General features: G+C 38.4%; 1 protein-coding gene across 1 annotated transcript in view; it reads right to left on the bottom strand.

Annotated features, from left to right (window-relative positions):
* The window catches only part of IHO1 (interactor of HORMAD1 1), a 25,852-nt gene extending 10,969 nt beyond the window's left edge, over positions 1-14,883 (bottom strand). The window contains exons 1-3 of the mRNA XM_007129874.4: positions 14,197-14,883; positions 11,538-11,712; positions 10,340-10,503 (exon numbers count right to left, since the gene is read on the bottom strand). Of these exons, the coding sequence (XP_007129936.2) occupies positions 10,340-10,503; positions 11,538-11,712; positions 14,197-14,252 (395 nt within the window). The 5' untranslated portion in view covers positions 14,253-14,883. The remainder of the gene's footprint in view (positions 1-10,339; positions 10,504-11,537; positions 11,713-14,196) is intronic.
* Positions 14,884-15,233: the final 350 nt, after the last annotated feature.

Here is a 15,233-nt window from a genome sequence, read left to right as displayed (position 1 = left end):
AGCATATATATGGGTCTTGTTTTTGTATCCATTCAACAAGCCTGTGTCTTTTGATTGGAGCATTTCTTCCATTCACGTCTAGAGTAATTATTGATATGCATGTTCCTATTACTATTTTCTTAATTGTTTTGGGTTTGTTTTTGTAGGTCCTTTTCTTCTCTTGTGTTTCCCACTTAGAGAAGTTCCTTTAGCATTTGTTGTAGAGCTGGTTTGGTGGTGCTGAATTCTCTTAGCTTTTGCTTGTCTGTAAAGCTTTTGATTTCTCCGTCGAATCTGAATGAGATCCTTGCCCGGTAGAGTAATCTTGGTTGTAGGTTCTTCCCTTTCATCATTTTAAATATATCATGCCACTCCCTTCTGGCTTGTAGAGATTCTGCTGAGAAATCAGCTGTTAACCTTATGGGAGGAGTTCCCTTGTATGTTATTTGTCGTTTTTTCCCTTGTTGCTTTTAATAATTTTTCTTTGTCTTTAATTTTCCTCAATTTGATTACTATGTGTCTTAGCATGTTTATCCTTGGGTTTCTCTTGCCTGGGACTCTCTGTGCTTCCTGGACTTGGGTGGCTATTTCCTTTCCCATGTTAGGGAAGTTTTCAACCATAATCTCTTCAAATATTTTCTCGGGTCCTTTCTCTCTCTCTTCTCCTCCTGGGACCCCTATAATGCGAATGTTGGTGCACTTAATGTTGTCCCAGCGGCCTTTTAGGCTGTTTTCTTTCTTTTCATTCTTTTTTCTTTATTGTGTTTCATGACAGTGAATTCCACCCATTCTGTCTTCCAGGTCACTTATCCATTCTTCTGCCTCAGTTATTCTGCTATTGATTCCTTCTAGTTTATTTTTCATTTCAGTTATTGTATTATTCACCTCTGTTTGTTTGTTCTTTAATTCTTCTAGGTGTTTGTTCTTTAATTCTTCTAGGTCTTTGTTAAACGTTTCTTGCATCTTCTCGATCCTGCCTCCATTCTTTTCCTGAGGTCCTGGATCATCTTCACTATCATTATTCTGAATTCTTTTTCTGGAAGGTTGCCTATCTCCACTTCATTTAGTTGTTTTTCTGGAGTTTTATCTTGTTCCTTCATCTGGTACATAGTCCTCTGCCTTTTCATTTTGTCTCTCTTTCTGTGAATGTGGCTTTCATTCCACAGGCTGCGGGATTGTCCAAAAGACTGACTTTAAAAGAAGAATTTGATAGAACTATTTGGAAATCTACAAACCTTATGGTTTTATGAATAAGATTAAGACATTACCTGAAAACAATAAAAATATTAAAATAAAAAAAAATTAATGAATTAAGGATGAGAACAGAATGCTATTGAAGTATAAAAGCAGAGACTAAGAAAGGGAACTTATAAATTAAAAATAGCAGAAATTAAACAAATAGAATAACTAGAAGATACAGTATGGAAATATGATGGAAAATAGAGCAAAAGACAAAGAGATGAAAAATAAGTAGGTAGTAAAAAAAAAAAAAAAAATTAGAGGATCAATGGAGATTCAATGCATGCCCAAAATTGGAGATCCAGGAAAAAAGGAGAGTGAAAAGGAGGTTTTCAAGGATATAATAAAAGAAAAATTCCCCAAACCAAAAGACACAAGTTATAGGTCAAAAGTAATTGCCCAATGCCCAGGGCTTTGACAAGCCACATCAAACCACATTGCTGTAAAATTTCCAAACTCTAAGGATAATGAGAAGATCCTAAAAATTTCCAGAAATAAAATTGCAAGTGACATACACAGGATCAGGAATCAGAATGGCAGCAGACCTCTTAAAAGCACACAGAAAGCTATAAGGCAATGGAGCAATGCTTTAGAAATTTTGAACAAAAAGAACTTCCAGTCTTGTACAAGGACATAGCTGTGCCAATTGCTTGTAGTCATCATCTGTTCTGAGTGGTCAGCGCTCAAGTTGGTTTTTTTTTTTTAAATTACTTTATTGAGGTATGATTAACACAAAAAAAGCTGTACATATTTAATGTATACAAGTTTGGAGATAAGTATACAACTGTGAAACCATCTCCACAATCTATGCCATAAATATATCCATCACCTCCAAAAGTTTCCTTCCACCCTCTTTATTTATTAGTAGTAGGGATAAGAACACTTTAAAAAGATCTACCCTCTTACCAAATTTTAAAGTATACAACAGAGCATTGTCAAGTATAGGCACTATGCTGTACAGGTCTCTAGGATTTATTCATCTTGTATAAACTGAAACTTTGTACCCTTTGACTAATTCTGCCTGTTTCCCCCACAACTCCCCCACCAACAACCACCATTCTACTCTCTGCTCCTATAAGTTTGATTATTTTACACTCCTCATGTAAGTGGTAGAATATACTTAGTATTTGTCCTTCTATGTCTGGCTTATTTCATTTAGCATAATGTCCTCCGGGTTCATTCATGTTGTCACAACTGGAAGGATTTCCTTCTTTTTTAAGGCTGAAGAATATTTCATTGTATGTACATACCACATTTTCTTTTCCATTCATCCATTGATAGATATTTAGGTTATTTCCATGTCTTGGCTATTGTAAATAATGCTGCGATGAACATGAGAGTGTAGGTATCTCTTCAAGATCCTGATTTCAATTCCTTTGAGTATATACTTAGAAGTGGAATTGCTGGATCATATGGTAGTTCTATTTATAATTTTTTGTGGAACCTCCATACTGTTTTCTAAAGTGGCGGCACCAAGGAATTCCCTGGCAGTCCAGTGGTTAGGACTCCGTGCTTTCATTGCCGAGGACGCAGGTTTGATCCCTGGTCGGGGAACTGAGGTCCTGTAAGCCACGCAGTATGGCCAAAGAAAAAATTTTTCTTTTAAATTAGAAAAAATAAAGTGGCTGCATCACTTTCCACTCCCACCAACAGTGTACAAGAGTTCACTTTTCTCCATATACTTGCCAGCATTTGTTATTTTTTTTAATGATAGCCATTCTGACAGGTGTGAGATGATATCTAATTGTGGTTTTGATAAGCATTTCCCTTATAATTAGCAAAGTTGAGCACTTTTCATATATCTGATGGCCATTAGTGTGTCTTCTTTGGAGAACTGTCTATTCAATTCCTTTGCTTGTCTTTTAATCCAGATATTTTGTTTTTTTGTTTTTGTTTGTTTTTGCTATTGGGTTGTAGGTGTTCCTATATGTTTTTTTTTGTTTGTTTGTTTGTTTGTTTTTGCGCGGTACGTGGGCCTCTCACTGTTGTGGCCTCTCCCGTTGCGGAGCACAGGGTCTGGATGCGCAGGCTCAGCGGCCATGGCTCACGGGCCTAGCCGCCCCACGGCATGTGGGATCTTCCCGGACCGGGGCACGAACCCGTGTCCCCTGCATCGGCAGATGGATTCTCAACCACTGCGCCACCAGGGAAGCCCCCTTATATGTTTTATATTAACCCTTTATCAGATATATGGTTTGCAAATATTTTCTATTTCATGGGTTGCCTTTTCATTTTCTTTTTTTTCTTTTTTTCTTTTGGCTGCATTGTGTCTTCATTGCTGCATGCGGGCTTTCTCTAGTTGCGGTGAGCCAGGGCTACTGTTCGTTGAGGTGCATGGGCTTCTTATTGTGGTGGCTTCTCTTGTTGCAGAGCATGGGCTCTACGTGTGCGGGCTTCAGTAGTTGTGGCACGTGGGCTCAGTAGTTGTGGCACACGGGCTTAGTTGCTCCGCAGCATGTGGGATCTTCCCAGACCAGGGATCAAACCCGTGTCCCCTGCATTGGCAGGCAGATTCTTAATCACTGCGCCACCAGGAAAGTCGGCCTTTTCATTTTCTTTGTTTCGTTTGCTGTGCAGAAACTTTTTACAGTTGACCCTTAAACAACATAGGTTTGATATTCATGGGTCCACTTATATGAAGATTTTTTTCAATAAGTATAGTTGGCCCTTTGTGTTCAAGGGTTTTGCATGTGCAGATTCATCCAACCATGGACAGGAATTTCCATCTGCAGTTGGTTGAGTTTGTGGATTCAAAACCTGAAGATATAGAGGGGTGACTATGGGACTTGAGCATCAGTGGATTTTGGTATATGTAGGGTCTCCTGGAACCAATCTCCTTTGGATACTGAGGGATGCCTATAGTTTGATGTAATCCCACTTGTCTATTTTTCCTTTTGTTGCCTGTGCTTTTGGTGTCATATCCAAGACATCATTGCCAGGACCAACGTCAAGAAGATTTTTCCCTATGTTTTCTTCTAGGTGTTCTATGGTTTCAAGTCTCATGTTTAAGTCTTTAATCCATTTTGAGTTGACTTTTGTGTATGGTATAAGATAAGGGTCCTTTTCCATTCTTTTGCATAAGGACCCAGTTTTCCCAACATCATTTGTTGAAAAGATTAACATTATCTCATTGTGTATTCTTGGCATGTCTCATGCTGTATTAAACATTTAAAACATAACCCCCTAAATGGTCCATATAATAGAGTACAGTGCAACCACAGAAATGATTTTGTAGATGAAACAGAAATATAATCATTAAATATTATTAAATTTAAAAAGCAGATTGCAAAATAGTCCATAGGAAACAATCCCATTTTTATTTTTGAAAATACACAAAAATAGGGCTTCCCTGGTGGCACAATGGTTAAGAATCCACATGCCAATGCAGGGGACATGGGTTCGAGCCCTGGTCCGGGAAGATCCCACATGCAGCAGAGCAACTAAGCTCGTGCGCCACAACTACTGAGCCTGCACTCTAGAGCCCGCGAGCCACAACTACTGAAGCCTGTGCACCTAGAGCCCATGCTCCACAACAAGAGAAGCCACTGCAATGAGAAGCCCGTGCACTGCAACGAAGAGTAGCCCCTGCTCGCCGCAGCTAGGGAAAGCCCGTGCGCAGCAACAAAGACCCAATGCAGCCAAAAATAATAAATAAAATAAATAAATTTAAAAAGAAAGAAAGAAAATACTCAAAAATAGAGCAGAGTTACATAAAACAGTGTTAGTGGTGGTTCACAGAGTAAGTTGATTCAGAGGCAGACTTGAAAATCTGACAGACCCAAGATCTCTGCCCAAAACTCCCACTCAGTTTAGATGTGCTCCCTTGGATGGAGTCTTTCCTGACGCCCCCAGTCAGAGCTGGAAGCCTGTCCTCAGGGCTCCCAAAGCATTGGAGGAAACCTCTACTACATTATCTACAAATTTATACTTAGAGTGAAAAATCTAGATTCTTTATTTTAGTTTGTTCTGCATCGGACCCTCTTTCCTGTTTGAGGAGTTCCTCAGGTTAGGGATCTTGGGGAGAAGCAGAGTCTCTTTCCTCCTCTTAAGGCTGAGGGTGCCAGAGGCTTGCTTTCCGAGCTTTTCCTGAACCCTGGGCTCTCCCCTCACACATGCCTTGCCAGACTGAGAGTCAGGAGAGACAGACTGTGAGCTCTCTTTTCTGGTTGCTGAGGCAATAGTAGTAGAAAGATGGAGTGCCATGGGACGGATAAAAGTGTCCAGGACTCGGGACTTCCCTGGTGGTCCAGTGGTTAAGACTTCGCCTTCCAGTGCAAGGGGTGCAGGTTCGATCCCTGGTCAGGTAGCTAAGATCCCACATGCCTCGCAGCCAAAAAACAATAAAACAATCACCAAAAAACCCCCCCAAAAACATAAAACAGAAGCAATTTTGTAACAAATTCAATAAAGATCTTAAAAAGGGACCACATCAAAAAAAAAAAAAAGTGTCCAGGACTACACTGACTACAATGCAGGGAAGGGTCTAGTGCACTCTGGGCAGCGGGTAGTGGGCCGCAGAATCTGCCCTGGACTAATTTTGAGACTTTGTTTGGGAAGTTGTCCATAGCAGGTAGTTGTTGGCAATTGTACGACTGTGGCAGAAACTTAAATTGGCCTCATTTTCTTCCTTGGAAATTAGATTCCTGATCCTCACCCTCCATGCACTGCCACCCAGATAGATGACATTCCCAGACTCCCTTGCATCTAGGTGTGGCCATGTGAGTAAATATTAGCCACTGTGAGATATAAGCAAAAGTGTTGCATGCAACTTCCAAGAAGAATCCTAGGGAATTCCCTGGCAGTCCAGTGGTTAGGACTCTGTGCTTTCACTGCCGTGGGCCTGGGTTCAATCCCTGGTCGGGGAACTGAGACCCTGCAAGATACATGGCGTGGCCAAGAAAAAAAAAAGAATCCTAAAGGGACGGGAAGATACCCTTCTTCCTTCACTCATCCATCAGTTGTCTGGAACTCTGATGTAACAGCTGGAATTCCAGCAGCCTCCAAGCACTGTGAGGATGGCAGGGGCAGGGAGGGGGGTCATACTTTAGGGATGGCAGACCACACTGCTGGAAGGAGCCAGATCCTTGAGGTCCATGGAGCCATCATTCTAGCCCTGGACCACACACTTCAGGATGATTTTTGCATTAAAGAAAAATAAACATCTTTTAAAAACTTCTATTATTATAATGAGAATGAGTGTATATACGTCAATGCAGCTGAACATAATCCTAACTAATAAAATGAACCACCCAATATCTTTTAATAATTTTTAACACTTTAAAAAATTTAAATTAACATATGAAATTAATTTGTATGTGTGTGTGTGTGTGTGTGTGTGTGTGTGTGTACACAGTTCTATGAGTTTTAACACAAAATTAGGATTCATGTAACCACCATCACAACCAGGATATAAGACAGTATCCAAAAAAAATCCTTCATGCTGTCTCTTTGTGGTAAAGTCCAGCCCACACCCATAACCCTTGGTAATCACTGATCTGATACCCATCTCTATAGTTTTGCTTTTCTCAGAATGTCATTTAAATGGAATCATAGAGTATGTAACCTTTGTGATTTCTTTCACTTAGCATAGTGCTTTTGAGATTCAGTCATGTTGTTGTATAGCAATAGTTTATTCCTTTTCATTGCTGAGTAGTGTTTCATCATATGGACATACCATAGTTTGTTTATCCATTCATACATCGAAGGACATTTGGGTTGTGCACAGTTTTTGGTGATTATGAGCAAGGCTACTATAAACGTTACTGCATAGACTTCTGTGTAAACATAAATTTTCATTTATCTAGGATAAATACCTAAGAGTAGAACTGCAGAGCCATATAGTAAATTATGTTTAATTTTATAAGAAACTGTCAAACATTTCCAAAGGGGCTGTATGATTTTGCATTTCCACCAGCAAGATTTCCATTTGGTCTATATCCTTGCTGGGCACTTGGTATTGTCAGTTTTTGTTTGCTTTAATTTTAGCCACGCTAACAGATAAGTAGTAATATCTCATTATGATTTCAATTTTTATTTCCAAAATGGGTAATGGTGTTGAGAAACTTTTCATGTATAAAAGTTTCATGTATAAAACTTGCCATCCAAAAGTTTCATGTATAAAACTTGCCATCCATATGTTTTCTTTTTTTAAAAAAATTTATTTGTTTTATTTATTTATTTTTGGCTGTGTTGGGTGTTTGTTGCTGCATGCGGGCTTTCTCTAGTTGCAGCAAGTGAGGGCTACTCTTCCTTACGGTGCGCGGGTTTCTCATTGCAGTGGCTTCTCTTGTTGCGGAGCACGGACTCTAGGCATGTGGGCTTCAGTCGTTGTGGCACACAGACTCAGTAGTTGTGACTCACGGGCTCTAGAGCGCAGGCTCAGTAGTTGCAATGCATGGGCTTAGTTGCTCCATGGCATGTGGGATCTTCCCAGACCAGGGCTCGAACCCATGTCCCCTGCATTGGCAGGCAGATTCCTAACCACTGCGCCACCAGGGAAGTCCCTATGGTTCATTTTAATCTATCTGTGGTCCTTAGGTTATTCATTGGTTATGAGACTGATCTGTTTTCTCAAATATGACTGATTAAAAAATAAGAATCTGGGTAATGGATATCCATTGTCTGGTGTGCCCAGCATCCAGCTCTAATGCGGAATTGCTTCTTTCTGCATCCACAAAGTGATTCTGGGGAGGACCTCCAGTCACAGCCCCCTCCCCTCACCCCCCCACAACCTAATAAACAAGCCCATCAGAAGCTTTCACTAGGATTTTCAAATTGAAACTAAGGGGTGAGAGTCTCTTTTTCTGTGTTAATAAGAAGCTGGTCTCTAGTAGGAGAGAATGAAGTATAGATGGAGAGAGAAGCACAGAAAAGAGAAAGATTCTGATTTCATTTCATTCCCCGTCCTTCCCAGATTGGTTAAGAGAGCTAATATATCCTCCTTTTTGTCCAGGCTAGTTTGAGGTGGGTTTTTATTTGAGTCATAACAAATGCAATCTGAATGATTAAGACTTCTTTTGAGATATCTTAACCTCATATGCCCTTTCTATACATTTGGGAAAACACGTACTTTCAAAACACAATATATAAATCCATGTCTTATTGATTTGCAGCATCTCTTTATGTTTGAACTCTGTACCATGCCTTATCATTTTCCTGCTTCCAAATTTACAGTGGTATGCTTTCTCTTTCTCATTTAAAAATTTCTCATTCCTCACCACATTTCTGATAAGCACTTATTGACAGAAAACAAGGAATCTAAAATCTTGGGGTTTGTTTTTGCCAGAATTCATTAAAATTATGATTTTCTGCTTAGCATTTAAATCAATATTGTAAGCTTGAAATTTTTTAAATAGAGAAGAGATTCTTCAGTGTCCTTATCATCTGTTCTCTCTATATAAATACTATTTATTTTTTGCCAGCGATCTTGTAAATAATCATTAACAGAAACTCATTTCTGGGAACTCCCTGGCGGTCCAGTGGTTAGGACTCCGTGCTCTCACTGCCGAGGGCCTGGGTTCAATCTCTGGTCTGGGAACTAAGATCCCACAAGTCACATGGCCAAAAAAAAAAGAAACTAATTTCACTACAAAAAAAGAAGGAAATGAAAAATGAAATAAAGAAAGGAAGGGAGGGAGGGAGGGAGAGAGGAAGGAAATATCAAGAAGGACTTAATGTTTCAAAAAAAGGGTTTTTTTTAGCTACAGAAATCTTATTTGTTTGTTTGTTTATTTGTTTGGCTGCACTGGGTCTTAGTTGCAGTATGCTGGATCTTTTTCTTTTTAGTTGTGGCATGTGGGATCTAGTTCCCCTACCAGGGATCAAACCTGGGCCCCCTGCATTGGGAGCATGGAGTCTTAGCCACTGGACCACCAGGGAAGTGCCTTAGCTACAGAAATCTTGATCAAACAAAATGTAATCCAAAAGGCCAGAGAACAAAAAAATTAAGACAATTTATCTGAAGCAGTAAGATGAGAGGAGCCTGATCATCTGCAGTACTCTACCATCATTATGAGTCCTAGAGCCTAGATTCCTATGGGAAAGAAGTCTGTCAGCATCTGGGAATTGTTTATTTATCAGCAGAATCAAACACTTTGTATAGAGCATTTTGCTTTTCTCACTAAAGGAATGTAAGTATACAGTAGAAAACATACCTAATCTTTTAAAGAATTCCTAATTTTAAAGAATTCCTAATCTAGAATTTTTAAAGAAATTCTGCCTCTTTCGACAGGAAAGTACTAGTGGTGATGCTAAGTGATATATCTTTACTGTTACAGAAATAATAAAGTATATTTCTGCTTGGGTGTTATGATTTCTATGATACCTAAAGATGTCCTGTTAATAACTTACTACCAAGAAATGAACAAGTTAATTTCCTCAGTGACTGCCACTTATTCATTTACAAATTAATATAGTAGCCCTTATATTTGCTTATATATATACACACACATATATATGTAGCCAATAAGAATACGTATAAAATTTAGGGTATATCTTTAAAATACCATTTCAAAGTGAGAAAATCAGCCTGAACTATGACTTAAGAATTCATGTGCTATATTCTTTTTTTTTTTTTTTTTTTTTTCAGTATGCGGGCCTCTCACTGTTGTGGCCTCTCCCGTTGTGGAGCACAGGCTCCGGCTGCGCAGGCTCAGCGGCCATGGCTCACGGGCCCAGCCACTCCGCGGCATGTGGGATCCTCCCGGACCGGGGCACGAACACGTATCCCCCGCATCCGCAGGCGGACTCTCAACCACTGCGCCACCAGGGAAGCCCCCATGTGCTATATTCTTGACCCTAAAACAAATGTTAACTAATTTCCTAATTCTGATGATCTGAAAAAAAAAAAAAATTAAAGGGCAGAATTTTAGGCAGAATAAATATAACATTACTTGAATATTGCATTTCTCTGAGAAGTTCTTTAGCTTAATATTCAGAGAGGCCAAAACTGTGGCAGACATAAGTCACACTGACAAGAACGCAAATAAAGAGTAATTATTAGATGAGCTGTAAAGGCAAGAATGCTATCATGCTGAAACTGAATTTTTCGACTACTGACATTCCATTTTCTGTTTTGCTCAGAAGAGAGGAGCTGTCTTATCCACTTGAAAGGTTTGTGTACCTGTCACATTTGTCTTTTTCACTTTTCTTTTTCTCCTCAAACTGTTCCAAGAGGCTTTTTGATTTTCCAACTGACAAAGGAAGAGGAAATAAGCCTCCATCTTTTGTATCTCTTCCAAACAGCTGGGGTTTTGTTTGGTACTTTATGAAAATACTAGGTTCACTCTGTTCAATGGAAAAAAAAAATCATAGCATTTCACACATAAAAATATTTATAGCATGCACTATTTTCTATACAAAGCAGACTCACACTTAAGTGCAAACCATAAAATACAATATAGCATGTAGTATTTCCTTTTTATTTCATATGTACCAGAAAATTATATTAAAACAAAGCAACTCTTTTTACTAATATAATTTCTGCCTTACCAGACCAGAGGTATTTAAAATGTCAGCTAAAATGGCTTAAAATCAATTGCATAAATTTAAAGGCAGCAACAGAAAATTATGCTGTCTTGAGATGATGTGTTAAAGTTTTTATATTAATAAGTTTAACTCAAATTGCTGTTGCTCAGTTGCTGATGAACTAGACTTGTTGATAAATTTGACATGTGATGCAGGCATATGGTGAGCCATTTCCTTCATTCTGAGGCAAAACTTACTCTGGAACATTCAGGCAGTACATTTACTCCTTCATATCACTGGGTACCAAATTTTGTACTAAAATATTTATCTCAGATCATACCTTACTAACTTACAGTATCGACCTAATCTTATTCATTAAGTCCCTATATGATGCAGTTAAGTCTGTGTATAAAGTTAAATCTGGTTCTACATCAAAATAAGTAAATATATAAAAATATTTCTGACTCACAAAATAAGATAGGCTGGTCTCAAAAAATCAAGAGATTCTGTTCCTAATTCTGGCCCTTATTCATCAGCTTAGGCCTCAATATCCTCATCTCCTTCTTCAAGGAGTTAAATGTCATGCAATATTTAGCACTCCCTAGGAGTGCTAAAGTACTGGCACTATTCTAATACATTGTTTTAGTAATGGAAGAAAATGCAAATATAAATATGTTTTCCATTTCACACTACCAAGTCAAATGAGTCACCAATCAAGCACAAATCTATTTAGGACAGTAATCCTTAGAGATGTACAACTCTAAAATATAACCCAGCAGAATAAGTCTTCTTTACAGTTTATGTCCATAATGACCGTGAAACATGTGCAGAGAAATTCTGGAATTCAGACTTACATCCAGAGAATTCTGTTGTGACTGTTTTGGATGTCTCAAGTGGACACCAAAGTCCAAGGGTGTTGACGGGGTCTCTGAACTTTCTGGACAGAACTGGGATCCAAAAAGGAACTGGGAATCACTGAGACTAGAGTAGTCAGTCTGATTATTATTCCAGTTACATGACTTAGTGGCCCTGAAATTAAGCAAGAAAATACAAGTATATCAAGTGGGCAAATGAAACCATAATTCAAAACTATTTTAGAATATTCTGGGCAGAATGCTAGCTTTTTTTGACCTCCTAGTCCCCTGCACACTGCCAGTACTACCTGTAAAGAAACAAGGAAATTTTGAATGCCAGACATTGGGAACAATCAGATGGAATTTCAAACATTAAGGACTAACACCATTATTCCTTGTACTATAACATTATGGACTATAACACCATTTTGGAGATCAAAGTTCACAAAATCTTTAGGGATTAAGAGAACATTATCTTTTAAAAGGTTGAATTTGTTCATCACTAAGGGAATAGATTAAAAATAAAATATGGCTTATGCATATAACTGATGCAGTAGTCAGAAGCAGTAAGCTAGATTTACATATAACCATATGGATAAGTCTCAAAAATATAATTTTTGAGTGCAGAAAAAGTAAAAATTTAATGAACTCTCATACATTAATGTAATTTATAAGGCTACATCATACACACCAAACAAGTATGTAACTGAGTATGTAGAAGGTTAATTGGAAGGATACATATTAACTCTCCTAGATTGTGTGTCTATAGGGAAGGAAAGGAGCAGGACTGGACGGAGAGAAGGAGCTATAATACAACGAACACAAGATAGACCTAGATATGGACTGAATGTTTGTGTCCTCCCAAAATTCATGTGTTGAAGCCCTAAGCTCTATTTTGACGGTTTTTGGAAATGGGGCCTTTAGAAGGTAATTAGGGTTTGATGAGGTGAGGAGAGTGGGACCCTTGTGATGGGATTAGTGTCCTTTTAAGAAGAGATACCAAAGAGGTTGCCCTCATTCTCTCTCCACCATATGAGGACACAGAAAAAGGCAGCTGTCTGCAAGCCAAGAAGGGAGTCCTCACCCAAAACCAATCACGCTGGCATAGGGTTCTAGGACTTTCAATCTCCAGAACTGTGAGAAAATAAATTTCTGTTGATTAAGCCATCCAGTTTATTGTACTCTGTTATGGCAGCCCAAGCAGACTAAAATAGGCCTCATCCAGACTGAAGAATATGATCAACTCAGGTTTGCACACAGAAAGATCCATTAAACATTGTGTTATTCCCTTTCACACTTTTAGTGTCTTATCCTTGCTTGTTCTAAATACTTCCAGCTGTGGACTTCCAACTTGCTTCCCATGGATACCTATGCCAGTCTAAATCTGACATATGAAGGGGATAATGATATTGATAATGATACAATCACACTTGAACACAGTGTACTAAGCCTACTACAGAGACAGCACATAAGTGGACAGACAAGTAAAACATATAGTCTTCAAGTATTTACTTGAAAGACACCTCAGTAACAATTTGTGTTACTTAATACTGTTGTGTAACCCAAGAAAACATGCTTTTCATTAAAACACACATGAAGATCATTCCTTTTCCAAATGTTAGATTTAAAATAGATAGCCTATAAGTACATATTCTAAGCTAAAGGAATCATTATTTATTAATACAAGACAAAAAGAAACGCTACTTGCTCAGAACAGAGAAATTATTTTGACTCATAGAATTATTTTCTAAGATTAGCTAAGGTAATAGGCTGCACACATAAAATATGGTTTGCATAATCACTGCTCAAAATAGCTAAATAGCTCTCTGTGTCTCCCCCCTCTTAGGTCAAAGAGAATAATTAGCTGGGCTGGAAAAGAAACAACTCTGTAAGCCTACAGAAGTCCTGTAGGATTTACATCTTAAAGCTACGATCTGGAATTAAGCATAGATTTTTTTCCCCCTACTTTGTATCAACTGTAAGCTCTTTTTTTCTTTTTAAGAAAAACAACAACAACGTTTTAGTTTTTTTGCTGTCTTTAGGAAGGTGTTAGGAAGAAAACAAACTATCCAATGATAAAAGCATACCAAAACAATTGGAAATCCCTTAATATATACTACTTCTGGGGTATGCCCACCAAGTTAGCAATGGCAGGCCTACTGCATGGCTAGTGGACACCAATCTAAGTACCTCAGTGGAGTAGTAGAGGGGGCAGTATCTCAATGAGCCCTGTCAACAGTTGGAGTGGTTCTTGATTTCATGGTGCCTACAAATTGTACTACACAATTGAACACTTATCTGAACATTGTCTTGAGTTTGATCCTTGCTGTTTCAATAGCAATTGCTCCAAATGAGGTGAGAGTTTCCAGATGTTGGACCATGTCTAACTCTCATAGTCCCTCGGTCCCGTGCTGGACAGAGTCATTACTCAATTAATACACATAGCCATTGATACTGCTTTTATAATCAGAAAATAGGCAAAAGGAAAAAGACAAATATGGGAGGGTGCAGTGGTGACAAGAGAGGGCAAGAGAAAGGGAAGAAGCTATATCGGGTAACCCTATTACTATAAACTAATAGGAAGGGGAGACTGTTTCTATGAAATCAATGCAACTATAAGATCCTCTTAAGTATCAGAGTATATAACCAGAAAACTTACCCAGAGCCTGAGGGAATACTGAGCATCTCTTTGATATTCCAGACATTAAAATTCATGTCTTATAATTATTCCTTTTAAAAAGAAGAGAGGAACATTAATTTAAAAGGTTAACATACTATAATTTTTTCCAAAGATTACTTTACTGGTGACTATTATATGTAGACGAGGACATCTCAGCAGTTATATTCACATCCAATTGGTGAAAATTCCCATTACCTATGTGCCAGAAATAGGTTTTGTGGTTTTTTTGCAGTTAAATTGCATACAAATTCCCCTCCTTAATACCAGAGAGAGCCCAGCCACCTGTGAAACAGTAAATTTGCCTTCCATCCTTTGCTCTCGTTTCTTGTACTGCCACCCTACTAATAATCTGCTTTTAGAAAAAGACCAATAAACACCTCTTTCACTGCCTATACAATGAATGACTTAATCTATAACCTTTCCCAAGAAGACTTATTCTTCTCAGTCCATAGGATATTGGAATGCCAAGAGAGCTGTGGAATTTGGGCAGTAAGAAGCTAGTTGAAGAGTGAGTGCTTTGGGCAAAAGTGCCTTCCCACACCTCTTCAAGCAGTGTCCTACTCTTCTCACTGCCAATCCAACATACTGTGTAATACAGTTCATTATGATGATCACTGAGCCTGAATTTTATGAAAGAAGCCCAATTTCTAAATTTTGTCTCCCTGATCCCATAGAACATTCACATCTATCAGATTGTATATTACCACTGAAGGCATCAGAAAATGATTCCCACACATATGAGATCCCCAATATAGATCAAGATAAAATGAAACGTAAGTTCTGAACAAATATAGATATTTTAGTATACTTTTCATATAATTTAACCTTGTTTAGAGAAATTTGTTACATTGAAGTTTTCTAATTTTCTAGAAAAATAGATGCATTTCTGTGTTTATAACCACTTGTTTTACAAGAATGTTAAGTGTATAGGCCACAGAATCAAGGGGCTAAAGGTAGTACTATTTACGCAGCATCTACTACGTGCCAGGCACAGTGCTAGATACACTGCAGGATGC

This window comes from Physeter macrocephalus, chromosome 18 (genome assembly GCF_002837175.3).
Source record: "Physeter macrocephalus isolate SW-GA chromosome 18, ASM283717v5, whole genome shotgun sequence".
In the NCBI taxonomy this organism is placed as follows: Eukaryota; Metazoa; Chordata; class Mammalia; order Artiodactyla; family Physeteridae; genus Physeter; species Physeter macrocephalus.
This window is presented reverse-complemented; position numbering and strand designations above follow the sequence as displayed.